This window comes from Eucyclogobius newberryi, unplaced genomic scaffold (assembly GCF_026437365.1).
Source record: "Eucyclogobius newberryi isolate DKJ021-1_F unplaced genomic scaffold, fEucNew1.0.hap1 SCAF_14, whole genome shotgun sequence".
Classification (NCBI taxonomy): Eukaryota; Metazoa; Chordata; class Actinopteri; order Gobiiformes; family Gobiidae; genus Eucyclogobius; species Eucyclogobius newberryi.
Genome location: NW_027315768.1, coordinates 33,291,496 through 33,311,123, shown reverse-complemented (window position 1 = coordinate 33,311,123; position 19,628 = coordinate 33,291,496). Strand labels below are relative to the sequence as shown.

Sequence of the window (19,628 nt, the reverse complement as noted above, 5' to 3'; positions counted from 1 at the left end):
TTTGTCATCGTCTGAAAACTGGAAGCCTCCTTTGTCCGTGAACATCCGCCAGACTCGTCCGGAACATCTCTGCGCTCAAAATACTGGTCTATTTAGCTTATTTTGGTCCTAATTTAGCCCCAGTTTGGCCCTTGTTTAGTCTTGATTCATAATTCAGTTCGGCCTCGGAGTCAGAAAGTCCCCAAACGACACAAACGTAACGAGACGCGACACGTTTCCATCGACGGCGGCGATATCAGTGGAGGACATTGTGTTTCCGTTGCTCCATGAAACACTCTTATTTCAAATGTGATCGTAAAATTCTCGTAGCTTCTTCTCTCTTCTGTATAAATCGTATTGCAGCTGCCGTCAGAAAGTGGACGCTCTGGATTCACCCCAAACACGCCATCGATATTCACTTTTCGGGTTCGTACGCGGTGTGCTTCTCGTGGAGTTTGTGCAGGTGTCGCGACCTCGTGTTTCGGCACCGCCACGAATGACCGAGAGTCAATGTTAAACGCTTCTGTCGACACGTTTGCGGTAAATCCAGGGGAGATAAGTGTGCTTTCGAGTAAAATATCAAACAAACAAAAAATAACCTTTGTGCAGACACGTTTCTCTGGCAGGAGGCTGTGACGTTTGGTAAAAGTTGGTATAATGTAAACCACAGGAGGAGTAATTGTTTAGTATTTGTTGAAAAAATGGCCTTCGATGTAACACTGCACCGCATCAATAGCTTTACTGGCTTTGGTAAGGTGCATTTCTGGAATTTTGCTCCTCAAAATTCCAATATTGTGCATTATTCAGGCCAAACCTTTCTTTTTTATTTGTTGTATTTTGGTCTTGGTGTATAAGCGTTCACATGGAACTATGGACTATCCAATCTGCACCTAATGTGTTTGTTTTATGATTTAATCCTATTCTAATCTGCCCAATTTGAATAAAAATAAATGGACAAAATTAGAATTTATAAAATATATATATATATTCCTTTCTTTTTGGTAAAAAATAAATAATAATAATATAGTAATAATAATACATCATAATATAAAAAACGAAATAATAATAAAAATAATAATAAGAAGAAGAATTGATTAGCATTTTTTCAGTAATATCTAGATTTATCAAATACTAAAGTAAATAAAATAAGCCAAATTCCCCTCTGTATTTTTCTTGTATTTTATATGTCAACAAGGTGTAAAGTACCAGTGGATTTGTCTGATTTATACGTCCAGAATATGTGCAATTTGGGCATTTTCCACACATAAATTAAGCCGGCTGAAACTGTCGACTGCTCTGATTCTTATAAAGCCGCTGGAACCTCACAATTTGAGACTTGTAGCAGTGACGTGACGAATAACCACAGCTCTGGCCACGCCTCCTGAACTCCGAGAGACAAAACAGGGTTAAAATCTAGTGACATTCATCTCTAAATGTGCGAGTTTTTCCCCTCGCCTGCATAACAATCTCCATTTCTTTGCACGTTCATCAATGCCTTGCGCTGTTTTGCTAATCGTGGGCGAAGACTTCGAGCGGCGTCACGGCCTCTCGTGGAGAAACGAGGCGTGTGCTGGGAATGTGCAAATGTGCGCGTGGCGGGGAAGACTCGGCCGCGCCTTCCGGGAGGGTCTACTCGGACTTGTGGCAGTACAGGTCTTTGAGGGCCTTGAGTTCCTCGATCAGCGTCTTGTTTTGGTTCTCCAGCACGGCCACGCGGTTCTCCAGACACTTCACGTACTCTTTCTTCTTCCTGCGGCATTCCCGGGCGGCCTCTCTGCGGGGAAAACGCACGAGAAGCGATGGAGCGCCTTAGATTTCAGCAGACTCCGCATGTTTTTTACAGCATTAAGATGTAATACTGTCTTTTCCTTTTTTCATGGTTTTGGCCCAGGTGTGACTTATACTCCAGAGTGACTTATATGTAATATTATTAGTTATCTTCACACTGGCGACCACAAGAGGGCGCTCTAGGCTCTAAGCGACGCAGAAGAAGAATCAGCACTTCCTCTTCCTCTGGAGTTTGTGGAGTTGTTTAGAAGTGACACAGAGAAAGAAGAATTCAGTGGATTTAGTGATTTGGGGTAAAACTGATGCTTTGGTAAACTTGTTAGCATGTTCTTTATGCTATAGTTCTCTGAATAACTGTTCATATGTTACGTTAACATACCAGACACTTACCACAGTTCTGTCTGTGCCTCATGTAGCTGAAGGTGTTAGCGTTAGCATACGTCATGTAGCTGAAGGTGTTAGCGTTAGCATACGTCATGTAGCTGAAGGTGTTAGCGTTAGCATACGTACACCTATTCACCATGTTCTCTCATCTCTTATTATTTTAAATTGCATTTCAAGATTAAATGTCTGTTCTTGGTCTTGGATTTCATCAAATACATTTCCAGAAAAAATCCGACTTATACTCCAGTGCGACTTATATATATATTTTTTTCTCTATTATGCATTTTTTGGCTGGTGTGACTTGTACTCCAGAAAATATGGTATTTGTACATAAGAACTTTCTGCGACTTTCCTGGTGTGTATTAGGCAAAATGTACTTTTCTGAGTTTTTAAACCTGCTTTAACACAAAAACAGCTGGAGTCGTTTTCAGCTTCGTTTGTGTTTGTTTACGAGGTTCTCCTTCTCTGAGCCTCACAACAACACTCGGCTTCAAATTTCCCAGATTCGTGATGTTTTTTGTGGTTCTGGAGTGGACACTGCTGCACATGTTTTTAGTGGAAGAGGAAGAACAACAAACTCCACTCGACACAGGGTTTTCACGCTCAGACAAGACGGATTATTTTGCCATATTTACTTTTTAAATTGTATATGTAACTACCTTATTTTCTGGACAAAAAATGCATAATAGAGAAGAAAAAACATATATAAGTCACTCTGGAGTATGAAATGCAGTTGCATTTGTGAAAATAACAAATAATATCACATATAAGTCGCTCCGTAGCGTAATTATAAGTATATAAGTATAAATATAAGGATAAGTCGCACCCCGGCCAAAACTATGAAAAAAGGTGCAACTTATAGTCCGGAAACTACGGTATGTTGTGAAAGTACAGTATATTTAAAAATTAAGTTAAAATTAGTGCTGTCAATCGATTATAAAACGTATCTCACTTTAAAAATATGATTATCACAATTAATCGCACAGTTAAATGTCATACATATAATGTAAATATAAAACGTTAGAATTTTAAAAGGCAACAAACAAAAAAATCAGAAATCTAAATAAATTACCTTATTTAAAAGCCTTTTTTTTACATAAATACATGATAAAATAAAATATATGATAAAATATAGAATAAAAATGATATTAAATCTGTGTTTCAGGTAAAAGGACCAAACGACCATGTGATTCATCTGCATCACTTCACAATAAATCCATTCATTTTCTATAATTCATGGAGTTATCTTTGAGTCTTTGTGTTTATCGGATAAAAACATTCTGTTTTATTCTCACTGCGACACTGATGTTTGATTCTGGCTTGAACAAAGGTCCTTCTGCTGTGGGTCTGGTGAACGCAGTACCTGTTCTTCATGAGTCGCACTTCTCGCTTGCGCGTGACCTCCTCAGTGGCTCCCCCTGTGGGCAGAGCAGGGGACGACGCCATGACGATGCCCGGAGCGATGGTGCTGCTCGGAGCCGCTCGGATCTGATACGCCTGAACGTCACCTGAGGCGGCTGGAACGAGAGACCAGCAAACATCAGGAACGTCTGGAGAAGGGCATAGTTTATTCATGTATTATCATTATCATTATTATTTGCAAATGTATTAAGGCTACCACACTGCATTTGTTAACTTTTTTTCATTAAAAGCGTTGTATTGTTGCAACTAAAACGTTAAAATCTCAATCTCAATTCACAAATAAGATAATAAGTAACCACGTGATTGAATTAAGTAGTATTTAAATTGATTTTTAGACTATTTTGACTGTCTTAAAACATAATTTGCAAATAAAGTAAGTACGTTTTTAGTCGTATTTCAAGTGCAGTAGAATTTATTTTTCATTTCAAGTTAGAAAACGTCTGTCTTTTTCTTATGTCTCTTTCTTAAGTCAAACTAAATATTTCATGCGTGTTCCATCAGCAATTTGGTTTGAAGACAGTCAAAATGGGTTTATTTCATTTTATTTTTTTATATTTGTTTAATTTTAATTAATTAATATATTTTTTGTATTTTTTTTTTAAATTTATCATTATTATTTATTTAAATTTTATGATGCAGCTTCTTCGTGACATAATTTCCACGTTAAACGGCTGGAGAGGGATCCACGTTTAACCCCCTCTCCGCCCACTCTTTAACCGCGAGGCCACGCCCTTCTCGGCCCATGCTGACCTTGCACGACGACCTGGTTGCTGGGCACGAGGATCTGCTGCCCGTCGCTGGTCTGGGCGTACTGCAGGATGGTGGCCCCGGGCTGCGCCGCCGTCAGCGTCTGGATCCCCTGAACGCCGTCGGTGCCGTTGTTGGCGAGCTGGATGGCCCCGCCCTGAGTGATGGCGACTGAGGGCGGAGACAGAAGAGGATAAGGAGGAGGAGTTACATGTGTGCGCTTGGCTGTGGCGAAATGACTCAGCATATTGTGGATTATTAATGAAAAAATCTGACATTGTTTATCCTTTTTTGACATTTTGATTTAATAATGTCGCAGTTTTGTCATAAAAGGTCTTTCCACATGTGTTTTAGAGTCAGTAACGGCCATATAAACACTACGATTATCAAAATACGATTGATTAGTCACAATTACCGAATTTTCCGGACTATAAGTTGCACCTTTTTTCATAGTTTTGGCCAGGGTGCGACTTATATTTATATTTGTACTTATAAACTTGAAAGAACTACTTATATATAGTCATTTTCTTCACTATTATGCATTTTTGGGCTGGTGCGACTTATACACCAGTGCGACTTATAGTCCAGAAATTACGGTAGTTGGAGTACTTCAGCCTTACTCCTTTACTGCACAGGTTTCACAGCGTCACTAGCCTCGCGTTAAACCCACTGTATTGCCCGCTGCTGGTCTGGTAGATGGGCGTGGGCACCGTAACCGTGGTGATGGCGGGGGTGGAGGCGGCGACGGCAGAGGCGGAGTCCTCCTCGGCCTTCTCCTCCTCGATGCGGGGCACGGCCGGGGCGTCGGACGACAGGTCGTTCAGGATCTTTCTGCGCAAACAAATACAGGGGGGAGGGGCAATCGTCACGGAAACCAAACGTACACGCCAAAACGGAAAATAAAACAAATATAAAGTCGTTCTCATATATTTTTAAACATATGTGTTTGCTGGATATTTGGGATTTCCTACTGTGATGTCATCGATTACAAACAGGAAGTGACATTATAAACCTCAAAAATGTGCTGTTCTGTGATGAAATTTTTATAATTTTTAGCAACATTTAAAATATATTAATCTGAACTGTGTTTTAGTTCAGTGAGCCGTCCGGCCTGTAGGGGGCGCTTTAAACTGAACAGACAAAAGCCGCTAAACTTAGGAAAACAATCATCTTTTATTATTATTATTGTATTTTATACCGTTCTCTTTGAATCGTCTGACAATCTGTATTTTACCGTAAAAGATTGTCCACGTTATTGTTGTTATAGTAGTTCATCGTGTATTTTGAAACATTTGCTAAATTCGAATTAAGGCGGCAACAACAATGTGACGACAAATAATAAAAGTGATGATTCTAGAAGCAAATTGAAGTATTTTTCTGTTGAATTTCCAGCACAACAAATAGACTTGAATGTAAATAACTTTATGTTATTCGTCTGTTTTTGTTCCGTTTGAACTACGAGAATGACAGAAAATGAAAGAAATTTCAGGATTTCACTGCTGTTTGGTCTCAATAATCGCGAATAATCGTTAAATCGAGATGTTTTTTCCTCACAATAATCGTAACTCTAACATTTAACGTCGTGACATCGTTAAAACTTTAGTTCTAAAACACGTCATGAGCTGAGAAAAGACATAATCGGTCCATAAATGTGCGATTAGCATAAGGTTCTTCTGTGTGGTTGGCTGTAATACCCCCGCTGACCTGTAGGAGGGACGTCTGGACAGGATCTCTCGGCGCTTCTGTGTGTCGGACACGCTGTCCACGGACTCCTGCGAGTCCTCGCTCTCCGCGATCGTCGAGATCTGGACACAAACACAGGGTCAGTCTCTCTGGACGCCAGGCAGTCTGACCGGAGCTCACGCTGCCAGTCGCCTTGGTTACCTGCATTTAGAGTGAACGTGGGTTAAACGTGTGAAAGGTGCTGCGGGGCGTGGCAGTCGCCTTGGTTACCTGCATTTTGAGTGTGTGAAAGATGCTGCGGGGCATGGCGGTCGCCTTGGTTACCTGCATTTAGAGTGCGTGAAAGGTGCTGTGGGGCGTGGCCAGTCGCCTTGGTTACCTGCATTTTGAGTGTGTGAAAGATGCTGCGGGGCATGGCGGTCGCCTTGGTTACATGCATTTAGAGTGTGTGAAAGATGCTGCGGGGCATGGCGGTCGCCTTGGTTACCTGCATTTAGAGTGCGTGAAAGGTGCTGTGGGGCGTGGCCAGTCGCCTTGGTTACCTGCATTTTGAGTGTGTGAAAGATGCTGCGGGGCATGGCGGTCGCCTTGGTTACATGCATTTAGAGTGTGTGAAAGATGCTGCGGGGCATGGCGGTCGCCTTGGTTACCTGCATTTAGAGTGCGTGAAAGGTGCTGTGGGGCGTGGCCAGTCGCCTTGGTTACCTGGATTTAGAGTGTGTGAAAGGTGCTGCGGGGCGTGGTGGTCGCCTTGGTTACCTGCATTTAGAGTGCGTGAAAGGTGCTGCGGGGCGTGGCGGTCGCCTTGGTTACCTGCATTTAGAGTGCGTGAAAGGTGCTGCGGGGCGTGGCGGTCGCCTTGGTTACCTGCATTTAGAGTGCGTGAAAGGTGCTGCGGGGCTTGGCCAGTCGCCTTGGTTACCTGCATTTTGAGTGTGTGAAAGATGCTGCGGGGCGTGGCAGCCGTGGGTTGAAGTGTGAAAGGTGCTGCGGGTCGTGGCCAGTCGCCTTGGTTACCTGCATTTTGAGTGTATGAAAGATGCTGCGGGGCGTGGCGGCCGTGGGTTGAAGTGTGAAAGGTGCTGCGGTGCGTGGCCAGTCGCCTTGGTTACCTGCACGGCCTGCACCTGAGGGCTCTGGATGACGGAGGGCTGCGCCGCCTGGATCACGCCGTGCACCTGGACCGTCTGCCCGTTCGGGAGCTGCACCAGCGTCACCGTGGGCCCCGCCGACGTCACGTGGCCCTGGGACAGCGTCACCTGCAGGACGTCACGGGCATCGCGGTCAAACATCACCTTTGTTCGCCATTATCAATGAGAGAAAAACATTTTTGTTTTGTTTTTTTAAATATATATACCGGCATAAATAATAAAAAGCAAAAAAACTAAAAAAAATATAAAAATACATTTAACGGTCTGAATAACAAACAAAAGTGAATGTGACAAAAACAGCCGGATTAAAAAGTGTTTTATGTTTTAATGTATGTATTAAATTTTTACAACAGATTGAATTAAAACCACTTAATTTTACAGCAAAAATGGTCATGTTTGTTATTTTCTGGTTCTTATGATTAAATTGTGACCTCTATAATCACAATTACAGATTAATTGGATAGTCTGGACATCGTTATATTCGCCCGCTGCGTTCAAACTCAAAACTACAGCATTTTGAACACGACAAGTCCGAAGTCCGAATCGTTAAATCAACGCGTCGCGATTCACCCATTTTCTCTTGAAAGTGCAAAAATAAATGTACCAATGTTGCGGTCGAGGTTCGAGCGTCGCTTAAAACGTGAACGAAGCATTTAATTAACCACAAAACTTAATAAATATCACTTTAGACTGTTACACGAGACAAATACTGCTGTTAAACGTACTCTGTGTACTTTTAGTTTGGCGTCTCATGCTTTAGAACAAACAAAAAATAGGAAATCGGCTTTTCCCACACAAGGAACTGACACAGGGCTCCATCTACTGGCAACACACGGCATTACACATTTGGGGCTTTGGGGCTTTTAAAAGATCCATTTATGGAATTGAATAGATCCATGGACTAAAGTCTAATTCTACAAACTACTGCTCATTCTATGAAATATGTGATTGTTTTTGTCACAGGACAATAACTTTAACACTTGAACTTCCAACTCAATCTTATCATGAATCAATATCTCAATACTTAAAAAAAAAAAACTTTTTTCCCTAAATGGTGCAGCCGTCCATAACCGGCACGTCAAGATTGTTCGGTGAATCAATAATCGTGATCAATCAGGTCACAATATAATCATAAGAACCAAAAATAATAATAATCGTGACCATTTTAGAAGCAAAATGAATCTATAGCATGAAAATAGACCTAAATGTAAAGAACTTTTTTCTGTCTGTTTTTGGGTCCGACCACGAGAATGAACCTCAATAATCATAAATAATGGTTAAAATTGAGAATATTCTGAGCAGAAGAGAAAGTTTGAAAGAGTTTGAACCGAAATGGAGGTTTAAGATTCCAGTCGTATATAACAGTGTGCTGAAACCCTGGAGTGGGAGGTGCCAAGTCAGCGAGCTGGGCCGGGATGAGTGTTACCTGGGCCAGGGCAGCGAGCTGGGCCCATAGTGAGTGTTACCTGGGCCAGGGCGGCGAGCTGGGCCCATAGTGAGTGTTACCTGGGCCAGGGTGGCGAGCTGGGCCGGGGTGATCTGCTGCACGTCGCTCTGGGTGACGGCAGCGTCGGCCGGCTGAGCCTCTGACACTTCCATCTTCACAGAGTGAGCTGCAACACAGAGTTTGGTCCACTTTATCAAAACGACACAGAGTTTGGTCCACTTTATCACAACGACACAGAGTTTGGTCCACTTTATCACAACGACACAGAGTTTGGTCCACTTTATCAAAACGACACAGAGTTTGGTCCACTTTATCACAACGACACAGAGTTTGGTCCACTTTATCACAACGACACAGAGTTTGGTCCACTTTATCACAACGACACAGAGTTTGGTCCACTTTATCACAACGACACAGAGTTTGGGCCACTTTATCACAACGACACAGAGTTTGGTCCACTTTATCACAACGACACAGAGTTTGGGCCACTTTATCACAACGACACAGAGTTTGGGCCACTTTATCACAACGACACAGAGTTTGGTCCACTTTATCACAACGACACAGAGTTCGGTCCACTTTATCACAACGACACAGAGTTTGGTCCACTTTATCACAACGACACAGAGTTCGGTCCACTTTATCACAACGACACAGAGTTTGGGCCACTTTATCACAACGACACAGAGTTTGGTCCACTTTATCACAACGACACAGAGTTTGGGCCACTTTATCACAACGACACAGAGTTTGGGCCACTTTATCACAACGACACAGAGTTTGGTCCACTTTATCACAACGACACAGAGTTCGGGCCACTTTATCACAACGACACAGAGTTCGGTCCACTTTATCACAACGACACAGAGTTCGGGCCACTTTATCACAACGACACAGAGTTCGGTCCACTTTATCACAACGACACAGAGTTTGGGCCACTTTATCACAACGACACAGAGTTTGGTCCACTTTATCACAACGACACAGAGTTTGGGCCACTTTATCACAACGACACAGAGTTTGGTCCACTTTATCACAACGACACAGAGTTTGGTCCACTTTATCACAACGACACAGAGTTTGGGCCACTTTATCACAACGACACAGAGTTTGGTCCACTTTATCACAACGACACAGAGTTTGGTCCACTTTATCACAACGACACAGAGTTTGGTCCACTTTATCACAACGACACAGAGTTCGGTCCACTTTATCACAACGACACAGAGTTCGGGCCACTTTATCACAACGACACAGAGTTCGGTCCACTTTATCACAACGACACAGAGTTTGGGCCACTTTATCACAACGACACAGAGTTTGGTCCACTTTATCACAACGACACAGAGTTTGGGCCACTTTATCACAACGACACAGAGTTTGGTCCACTTTATCACAACGACACAGAGTTTGGTCCACTTTATCACAACGACACAGAGTTTGGGCCACTTTATCACAACGACACAGAGTTTGGTCCACTTTATCACAACGACACAGAGTTTGGTCCACTTTATCACAACGACACAGAGTTTGGTCCACTTTATCACAACGACACAGAGTTTGGGCCACTTTATCACAACGACACAGAGTTTGGTCCACTTTATCACAACGACACAGAGTTTGGGCCACTTTATCACAACGACACAGAGTTTGGGCCACTTTATCACAACGACACAGAGTTTGGTCCACTTTATCACAACGACACAGAGTTTGGGCCACTTTATCACAACGACACAGAGTTTGGTCCACTTTATCACAACGACACAGAGTTCGGTCCACTTTATCACAACGACACAGAGTTTGGTCCACTTTATCACAACGACACAGAGGTCGGTCCACTTTATCACAACGACACAGAGTTCGGTCCACTTTATATATTAATTTAATTAGTAATAACGTCTTTGTTCATCATCAAAACCACTTATCTTGAGTCAAATCAATTTAATTTGACGTTTATATAGATTTACTTTTACGTTTATTTACATTATGACAAATCCCTTAATGTTATTTTTAGTTAATTTACCTTCAACTTTAAAAGAGGAAATGTCCAAATCAAACAAATGTTCAAACAGTGTCAATCAGCAAGAAAAAGGTGAAATTTAAAATCATTGTTTCTACATTTTTATCAGCAGTGGATGAAGTATTCAGTATTGTCGCTGAAGTATGAGGATTATATGTCTTATATTGGCTTATTTTTATTTTATTTTATCTTTTTATTTTGTATCTCTATTCCTTATTAAGAATATGAGAGAGTTTTTCTATTAAGAGTACTTATCTTATCTTATGTAAAAGTAGAGCCACAGAAGCAAATAAATACTGAAGTAAAAGTATCACATTATAATAACTGCTTATGTAAAATAAGTGGGTGTAGTTCCTCATTCGTCCAGCAGGGCTCCACTGTATCATCTGTATCATCTCGTCTCGATCCGCAGACTGAGAATGAGTCTAAATGTGATACAACTGATATTTTTTACTACTACTGATGTAAAAGTATTAAAGTACTGCGATAAAAATGAAAACTATTAAAGCATTAAATTGTAATAAAGGAATCATGTCATTAAAGAGTCATTTTTCTCTATAAAGACTTCATAAAAGTCATAAACGTGCTAAAAACAAACAAACTAACAAAAAAAAAAAACCTCAGCCATTCCAGCAGCTCTAAAATATAAAAAATACAACATGTACTATTCAGTGCAGTAGAAAGTACACATACACATGTACTGTTCAGTGCAGTAGAAAGTACACATACACATGTACTGTTCAGTGCAGTAGAAAGTACACATACACATGTACTGTTCAGAGCAGTAGAAAGTACACATACACGTTCTGAAATGTAGTGAAGTCAAAGTAAAAAGTATCCACAGTAAAATGTACTTCAGTAAAGCACAGATGCCACAAGAGTATACTTCAGTGCAGTACTTTTACTTACTGCTTATATTTAGAGTAAATGAGAACACAAAACTACACAGTACAAAGACATTTAGCACGTTATAGTCGGGCGTTTTAGGACAAATAGGCCCCAAAATGCAAAGTAATATTGAAAAGTAATGAAGAAATGTGGTTACGAACATGTTTACAGTCAAAACATAGACATAATAACTTAGAGAATTATTAGAAATGTTTTTTGTCCAGGGGAAACGGACAAATGTTGTTGTTTTGGCCGTTGAACGCGTGGTTACCCGTGGTTACATGTCATGACGTCTCCCGCACCGCACAGCTTGGGAAACGCACCGCATCGCACCGCACCCCCCCTCGCGCCCCTTCACCCTCACCGCGGCGTGGACCCCCCGCGTCGCGACACCGCGCCCGCTCCGCTGATCCCGCCGCTGCGTCGCGCCGCGTGATTGGCTTTGCGCGTTTCTCCCTCCGCTTTTCAAACGTCACCGGGACGAGAGCAGCCGGGGCCACATGGACGGGAGACGCCCACTTTACTACGGGCCACGGCGGGGGGGGGAGACCGGGGGGAGAGTGTGTGATGGCACCGGGGATGGCACCGGGGATGGCACCGGGGACCGTTACACGCAGGAGCGACGCGATGCTGGATGCGGCGGAATGACGCGTGTGAAGAGTTCTGATGCGTTTGACTGGTGCTTGGACAGGTTTGTGTTGTGGGGGCCGCTGCTGCTGTATAATAATAGTAATCATAATAATAATGAGAAATATTGACAAAACGGGCACAAAAACCGCGCTTCATCGATGGAAAAATGCCAGAGCGCGTCACGACATTTCCCACGCGTGTTTCAGAATCCGGTGACGTCCCGGAGCGGCCGGTGTTAGAGCGGGACGTTGTGGTATTTTCACCTTTATTCCCCAGTTTTGAGCCCCAAAAATCCCCCCCGCAGCCGCCCGCCCTCCCTCCATTCCGCTCCAAAAACCGCGCACGGAGAGACGCCATGATTCCTTTGTCCGCTCCCGCATCCGAGCCGCCGCCGCCGCCGCCGCCGCCGCCGCTGCCGCCGCGGGGCTTCTGGAGGCTCCGGAGCCCGCCGCGGCCGCCATGTGTGTCCGCGCTTACCCTCGCACAACCCCGCCTCGGTCGCTCCAAGGCCTCCCCGAGCTCCACTTTTATTCAGGCCGACACGTAAGAGCCCGCGTCAGGCGACACCTCCGCCGCGTCACCGGGAACAACAACCGGAGCGAGCGCGGTGCGGCGGAAAAGCACGAGCGCGCACGGAAAGGGCCGAGGTGCGGGCGGAGGAGCACGAGCTTTGGCGACGGTTCACGAGGAGGGAGAAGGGCATTTGTGGTCATTTCTTTCTTTCCCTGTGAGAAAAAAAGATTCTGAATTCTGGATGAAAGGCAAAAGTGAAGGAAAAGAACAGATTTGTCAAAATGAACCCTCAGGATGAAAATATATTTAGGTAAAGAATAATTATACTATCAATTATAGTTATGTTGTCTAATCTAACTGTATTCTGAATACTTTGAATACTTTAACACTGAGTTGTTTTATGTAAAACAGGACATTGGATTAAAACTGCTTTTTGTGTTTGTTTGACTGTTTGTTCTGCATTCTTTATAAGAAAAGAGAACCTGGATCCCACATAACAGAAGGACAAACCACACGTGTTCTCGCTGTAAGAGCCGCGTTTTCTATTGAAGTTTGAAGCTGAAATGTCATGATAAAATATAGTGTTGTTTTCCTCAGATGTAATAAAACTGCTGCATGTGAGTGACACAGAGCCTGCTTCAAACACATTTATACTGTATTTGACATTGTAGAAAAAGCTTCAGTTGTAGTCATCTGGACTCAGTTAGAAAAAATAGACTTTTGGATCCGCTAAGTTTCTTTTGAAACAAACAACTCTTTCCTCCTCAGGAAGGCTCCTCCCAATGGGCTGGACTTACCACAGAATAGTATAAATATCGGAGTTCTCGACCTAAATTCTTTTATTGACAATGACTTTTGGATGAGAGTCGAAACGTCTATTTTTTCTAACTGAGTCCAGATGAAACAACTGAAGCTTTTTTCTACTATGGAACACGCCTGGACCAATGAGGGATTACACCGACATATTTGACATGATTTATTCATTTAAAAGGAGATTATGAAAGACAGTTATTATAATTATTATATTGAGTGTCTGCTTATGTCATAAAGCAGACACTATATGTTCTTGTATTTTTCCAGGATTGTCCTGATTTTTGACGTGTTTCAACTCCTTAACACTTTCACCAATTTCAACAAGTTTCACCTCTTTACGATCGCTTTCACCGTCTTAGGGGCTATTACTTTTGACATTTGGGCAACTTGTACTTTTTGCAGTATTTGCAAAAGTATCAGTATTTTCCCCCATCGAAATGAAAAAAATATTTTTGGGGAGATTTTCATTCATTTTCAACGTCTTTAGAGGCAAAAAGGGTTGTTTTGAGCTCAATCGGAAAAAAAACTTAAGTACGATTTTGAAAAAAGAAAATCAAACGTAGCGGCTTCACTTCAATTCAACATGGCTGACTTCCTGTTTATCATAGAGCGATGCTCCAGGTGTGTTTTACTCGTCAAAGGTCAGAGGTCAAAGGTCGCTCTATCACTGTCCCAAGTCAGGCCAAAGATTTTCATGTTTTCTCTTTTTTGCTCTACGTGGCACTGGTGCGTCGGGCGTTCTCACAACCTCCATTTTATTGGAGTTGGGGCCGAGCCAATGGCGTCTATGTCCCATGTGTGACTTTCATCAATGTTCAGGGTCAAAAATGCCCGAGTATGAACATAGCATTAGGAATGTGTTGTACCTTTTATTCGCAAAATATTATCAAAAACTAGATAATGTGCAATGGCTTCAAGTGTCTGCATTCTTGCGTAAAATTACTACATGTGTGTAGTAAAGACTTTATTCTTGTAAGGCTCGAGCCATGGAATGGAATGTTCATTCCTTTCGAGTCTATTGTTCTTCCCCTGGTTTCTTATTCCTATTATTCCTATTCTTCATGTTCAGACTCGGGCATTTTTGACCCTGAACATGGATGAAAGTCACACATGGGACATAGACGCCATCGGCGCCCCCAGAGCCGCGCCCCCAGGGGAAGAACAATAGACTCCAGCATTCCATGGAATGAACATTCCATTCCATGGCTCGAGTCTGACAAGAATAGTTATTATTTTTAATCTCTATTCTTTATTAAGAATATGAGAGGTTTTGTCGATAAGAGTTTTGTCTATAATAGTTTATATAAGAGAGTTTTTCTATTAAGAGTATTTTTTAAAGCTTCCTATAAGTTATCTGTTCTTTTACTTCTGTATCTTCTTGCGTTGCAACATCAAAATTTCCCTGTTGTGTGGACAAAAAAAGGCTCTCTTATCTTATTAAAACATGGGGGACAGTTTCTTCTTTTCCACAGGGTTCACATTGGCCATTATGATGTTTTCCAGTCAAGAAGAGGTCCGATGCTAAGCCCCAGTCACAGTCTTGTTGTCAGGACAGATTGTTTATGAATATTCATCTTCAAAAATCAAGGAATTCTTTCAATAGCTTCTACATCAGGTGATCTAGAAAATCAAATCTAAGTTATTATAGTAAGTTTAGTCTCCAGGAATCACACAAACCTTTAACTTTTTCAATTTAACCCTTTATACATTATGAGGGAACATTTGTCTTTAATTGTAGTAGTTTTAGTCTCCGAATGTGACGGAGTAGGTGGAGCTCCACTCCGTCACATCCGGTGGGAAGAAAAAAAGGTGGTGTGAGGTCACTTCCTGTTATTGTTCTAGATTTTTTTTTAACGTTTTCTCCACAAATACCTGCTCGATTTGTGTAAAACTATAATTTTTATCTACGATAGATAAAGTGAAAACTAGAACATCGTAAAAATCTGTCGCACTTTAATGTCATGTTTTTAAGAGGTTTTTATATCTATAATATCACCATAATCCAGCACTGAGACAAATGTAGCCTGGATCAACTGTTTCTTGCAATTAACAGGAAGACACTTTTTATTCTAAAGAAGAACGACAATCTGGCTTATTTCTTATAATTTTATTAACTGGACTGTACAAAATATGAAATACAAGCCAAATTCTGGTCATTCAAACACATCAAATATCAAACATTAAATCATATCTGAAGGAGCATTGCAAAAAACACAAATGTTCAAATCATAAAGTATTTGTCACTTGTAACTTATATGGCGCCCTCTAGTGATGAACAAGTGCTACTCCCACGGCTCAAAACACAGTGTGAGGCCCCCTGGTGGTCAAAGAAACTACCACCAGCCTAATTTAACCAGAGAGAAGACATAAATGCGCGATGATCTCGTTTACTTGCATTTATATTTCTATTTCAGGTTGAAATGTCTTGATTTAAAAAACAGTCAATGAAATAAAATAAACCTTTTCTACCTCTTGGATGAGTCAAAACGTCTTGTTTTTCTAAAAAACAAAAACAGTGTCCAGATGACGAACCCATTTATGATAAAACATGAACATTAGCAGGTGTTTGATATGAAAACACGTGCATCTGATAAGACTAAGGCTTTTCAACTGTGTGGACTCTCATGTGTGATATTAAGCCTCTTAACCGGGAAAATGCCTTCTCACAAACATCACAGCTGTAAGGTTTTTCTCCAGTGTGGATTCTCATGTGTGTTACTAAGCCGTTTGACCGGGAAAATGCCTTTTCACAAACATCACAGCTGTAAGGTTTTTCTCCAGTGTGGATTCTGGAGTGTTTTCTGAGAGTACCTGCTGAAGAAAAACAGTTTCCACACTGGTCACACTCATATGGTTTTTCTCCTGTGTGGGTTCTGTAGTGAATCAAGAGGTCACGTGATGTTCCGAAAGTCTTTTCACACTGGTCACACTTAAAAAGCTTCTCTCCAGTGTGGATTCTCATGTGTGTTACTAAGCTGCTCGAGTCTGAAAATGCCTTCTCACAAACATCACAGCTGTAAGGTTTTTCTCCAGTGTGGATTCTCATGTGTCTTACTGAGCTGCTCGAGTCTGAAAATGCCTTCTCACAAACATCACAGCTGTAAGGTTTTTCTCCAGTGTGGATTCTCATGTGTGTTACTAAGCCGCTCGAGTCTGAAAATGCCTTCTCACAAACATCACAGCTGTAAGGTTTTTCTCCAGTGTGGATTCTCATGTGTGTTATTAAGCCTCTTAACCGGGAAAATACCTTCTCACAAACATCACAGCTGTAAGGTTTTTCTCCAGTGTGGATTCTCATGTGTCTTACTAAGCTGCTCGAGTTTGAAAATGCCTTCTCACAAACATCACAGCTGTAAGGTTTTTCTCCAGTGTGGATTCTCATGTGTGTTATTAAGCCGCTCGAGTCTGAAAATGCCTTCTCACAAACATCACAGCTGTAAGGTTTTTCTCCAGTGTGGATTCTCATGTGTGTTATTAAGCTGCTCGAGTCTGAAAATGCCTTTTCACAAACATCACAGCTGTAAGGTTTTTCGCCAGTGTGGATTCTCATGTGTCTTACTAAGCTGCTCGAGTCTGAAAATGCCTTTTCACAAACATCACAGCTGTAAGGTTTTTCTCCAGTGTGGATTCTCATGTGTGATATTAAGCTGCTTGACTGGGAAAAAGCCTTTTCACAAACATCACAGCTGTAAGTTTTTTCTCCAGTGTGGACTCTGGTGTGTGTTTTGAGAGCACCTGCTGTAGAAAAACAGTTTCCACACTGGTCACATTCAAAAGACTTCTCTCCAGTGTGGATTCTCATGTGTGTTACTAAGCTGCTCGAGTTTGAAAATGCCTTCTCACAAACATCACAGCTGTAAGGTTTCTCTCCAGTGTGGATTCTCATGTGTGTTATTAAGCCACTTAACTGGGAAAATACCTTCTCACAAACATCACAGCTGTAAGGTTTTTCTCCAGTGTGGATTCTCATGTGTGTTATTAAGCCACTTGACTGGGAAAATGCCTTCTCACAAACATCACAGCTGTAAGGTTTTTCTCCAGTGTGGATTCTCATGTGTGTTATTAAGCCGCTTAACTGGGAAAATACCTTCTCACAAACATCACAGCTGTAAGGTTTTTCTCCAGTGTGGATTCTGGTGTGTTTTTTGAGGTCACTTGCTGTAGAAAAACAGTTTCCACACTGGTCACACTCATATGGTTTTTCTCCTGTGTGGGTTCTGTAGTGAATCAAGAGGTCATGTGATATTCCGAAAGTCTTTTCACACTGGTCACACTTAAAAAGTTTCTCTCCAGTGTGGACTCTCATGTGTGTTTCTAAGCCACTTGAGTTTGAAAAAGCCTTCTCACAAACATAACAGCTGTATGGTTTTTCTCCAGTGTGGGTTCTGGTGTGTTTCTTGAGTGCAGAAGGAGACCTCCATGTCTTTCCACACTGGTCACAGGTGAACCCCATTCTTCGGATGGACTTTTAGATCTGCCATGAACACAGAAAAAGAAGACGTAAAGTAATGATAGTGTTAAATAAAGAACTTATACTTTTGTCATTTCCTCATCACTGTTGAGCGTGGTGTTGTTATGTAAAAAATAAGAATAATTTTCACAAGCTTCAGTGAGTTATGAAATGAACAGGATTTGACTGTTTCTATAAGAATGTGGACAGTGTAACAGGCTCTGGCTTTGGGTGAGGACCGACAGCATCAAACCAGTCTGACCAGAGCTCTGTCATTCAAACATGTTTACATTCAACATTTTGGCAAAAAGATGTTGCAATGAACTTACAATGAAATACTTAGATGTGTTTGTGTGAAAGTGGATAAAGTGAGACAGTCATGTTTGATTTTTTGTAATTTACAATCTGAGTACTTTTTTTTCCCAAAGGATTTTTTGGCCTGTAGTCTTTGACCGGACAGTGCAGCGTGAAATGGGAATGAGACTGGGGAACAACAAGCATCAAACAAGTGAAAGCCGGACTCAAACTCATGACGTGCAGCCCGCCCCACACAGCAGGCAGCTCTCAATGCTAGGAGTTTGAGAGACTCGACTAAAACAAAAGCACATTTTCAGCTACACCGGGCGGACTGGCATAGGCTCCTCTCCAGCCGGAAGCGCCGCTGTGGCGGGGTCTGTTTCTACATTAACAACGCCTGGGCTTCAGATCTGACTGTGATCTCCAAATACTGCTCTCCCGATCTGGAATATCTTTTCATCAACTGCAAACCATTCTACTCTCCGTGTTAGTTTGCCTCGTTTATCCTGGCTGCTGTTTACATCCCGCCGAGCGCGTGCACGCAGGAGGCGGAGCCGACCTTCCCGGATTCCCTGTGTATCATCCTGGGCGATTTTAACAAGGGAAATCTCAGCCATGAACTACCAAAGTAGAAAAAGAGAGCAGAACACGCTGAATCACTGCTGCACAACAGTCAGCAGCGCCTTCCGTGCCGTGGCCCGAGCCGTGCTGGGCTCGTCAGACCACGTCATGGTTCACCTGATCCCCACGTACAGACAGAGGCTGAAGCTCTCCAAACCTGTAGTGGGGACTCCTAAGAGGTGGAGCAATGAGGCAGTGGAGGAGGAGCTACGTGTGTGTTTGGACATTACAGACTGGGAGGTGTTCAGAGGTGTCACAGACGGTTTGGATGAGTACACGGACACTGTGACGTCATACATTAGATTCTGTGAGGACAGCATTATACCAGTGTAGGGTAACATACTAGTACAAGTACTGTAAGGTTATGAATGTCCTCCCGCTTGTGAAGGAGGGGGGAATTTATGCAGTGTGTCATTCAAACATGACACACTGTATAAGTGTGGGTAAGTTTGAATCGTATTTTTAAGAGTAGAATGGGGCACCAGCCGGATAATCTGCAATTTTAACAACTCTATAATCAGATATCTAAATTAATTAATTAGAAATGAATTTGCTCGTTGATCTAAAGGTTTGAGAACGTAACTGTGACGTTGACCCCTTTTCTGGAAATGAAGGAACACGTAACCAAATGGGTTATGAAGATTTAATGAACAAATAATGAAACAGATAAATTCAAATTCAATTAGGAATATGCAAATGAGTCGGTTTACAGATGGAAAACACTAGATATGATGGTTCTAGATCTATCTAGTTGTGTGAGATAAGTCTAAGATGATCTTATCAGCCTGTGAAGTG

The 19,628-nt window shown here is 42.1% G+C and overlaps 2 protein-coding genes across 2 annotated transcripts in view; both read right to left on the bottom strand.

Annotated features, from left to right (window-relative positions):
* Positions 1-1,211: 1,211 nt before the first annotated feature.
* Positions 1,212-12,817, bottom strand: creb1b (cAMP responsive element binding protein 1b). Its single transcript, XM_072445281.1, has 8 exons — positions 12,617-12,817; positions 8,661-8,767; positions 7,116-7,262; positions 6,025-6,125; positions 4,991-5,151; positions 4,324-4,491; positions 3,515-3,668; positions 1,212-1,753 (listed from the first exon to the last, which is right to left on the bottom strand). The coding sequence occupies exons 2-8, from the start codon at positions 8,751-8,753 to the stop codon at positions 1,609-1,611; spliced, it is 969 nt and encodes a 322-aa protein (XP_072301382.1). The 5' UTR covers positions 8,754-8,767; positions 12,617-12,817; the 3' UTR covers positions 1,212-1,608.
* A 2,939-nt stretch (positions 12,818-15,756) lies between these two features.
* Positions 15,757-19,628, bottom strand: part of LOC140359988 (uncharacterized) — a 19,711-nt gene continuing 15,839 nt past the window's right edge. The window contains exon 2 of the mRNA XM_072445279.1: positions 15,757-17,880. Within this exon, the coding sequence (XP_072301380.1) occupies positions 16,062-17,880 (1,819 nt within the window). The 3' untranslated portion in view covers positions 15,757-16,061. The remainder of the gene's footprint in view (positions 17,881-19,628) is intronic.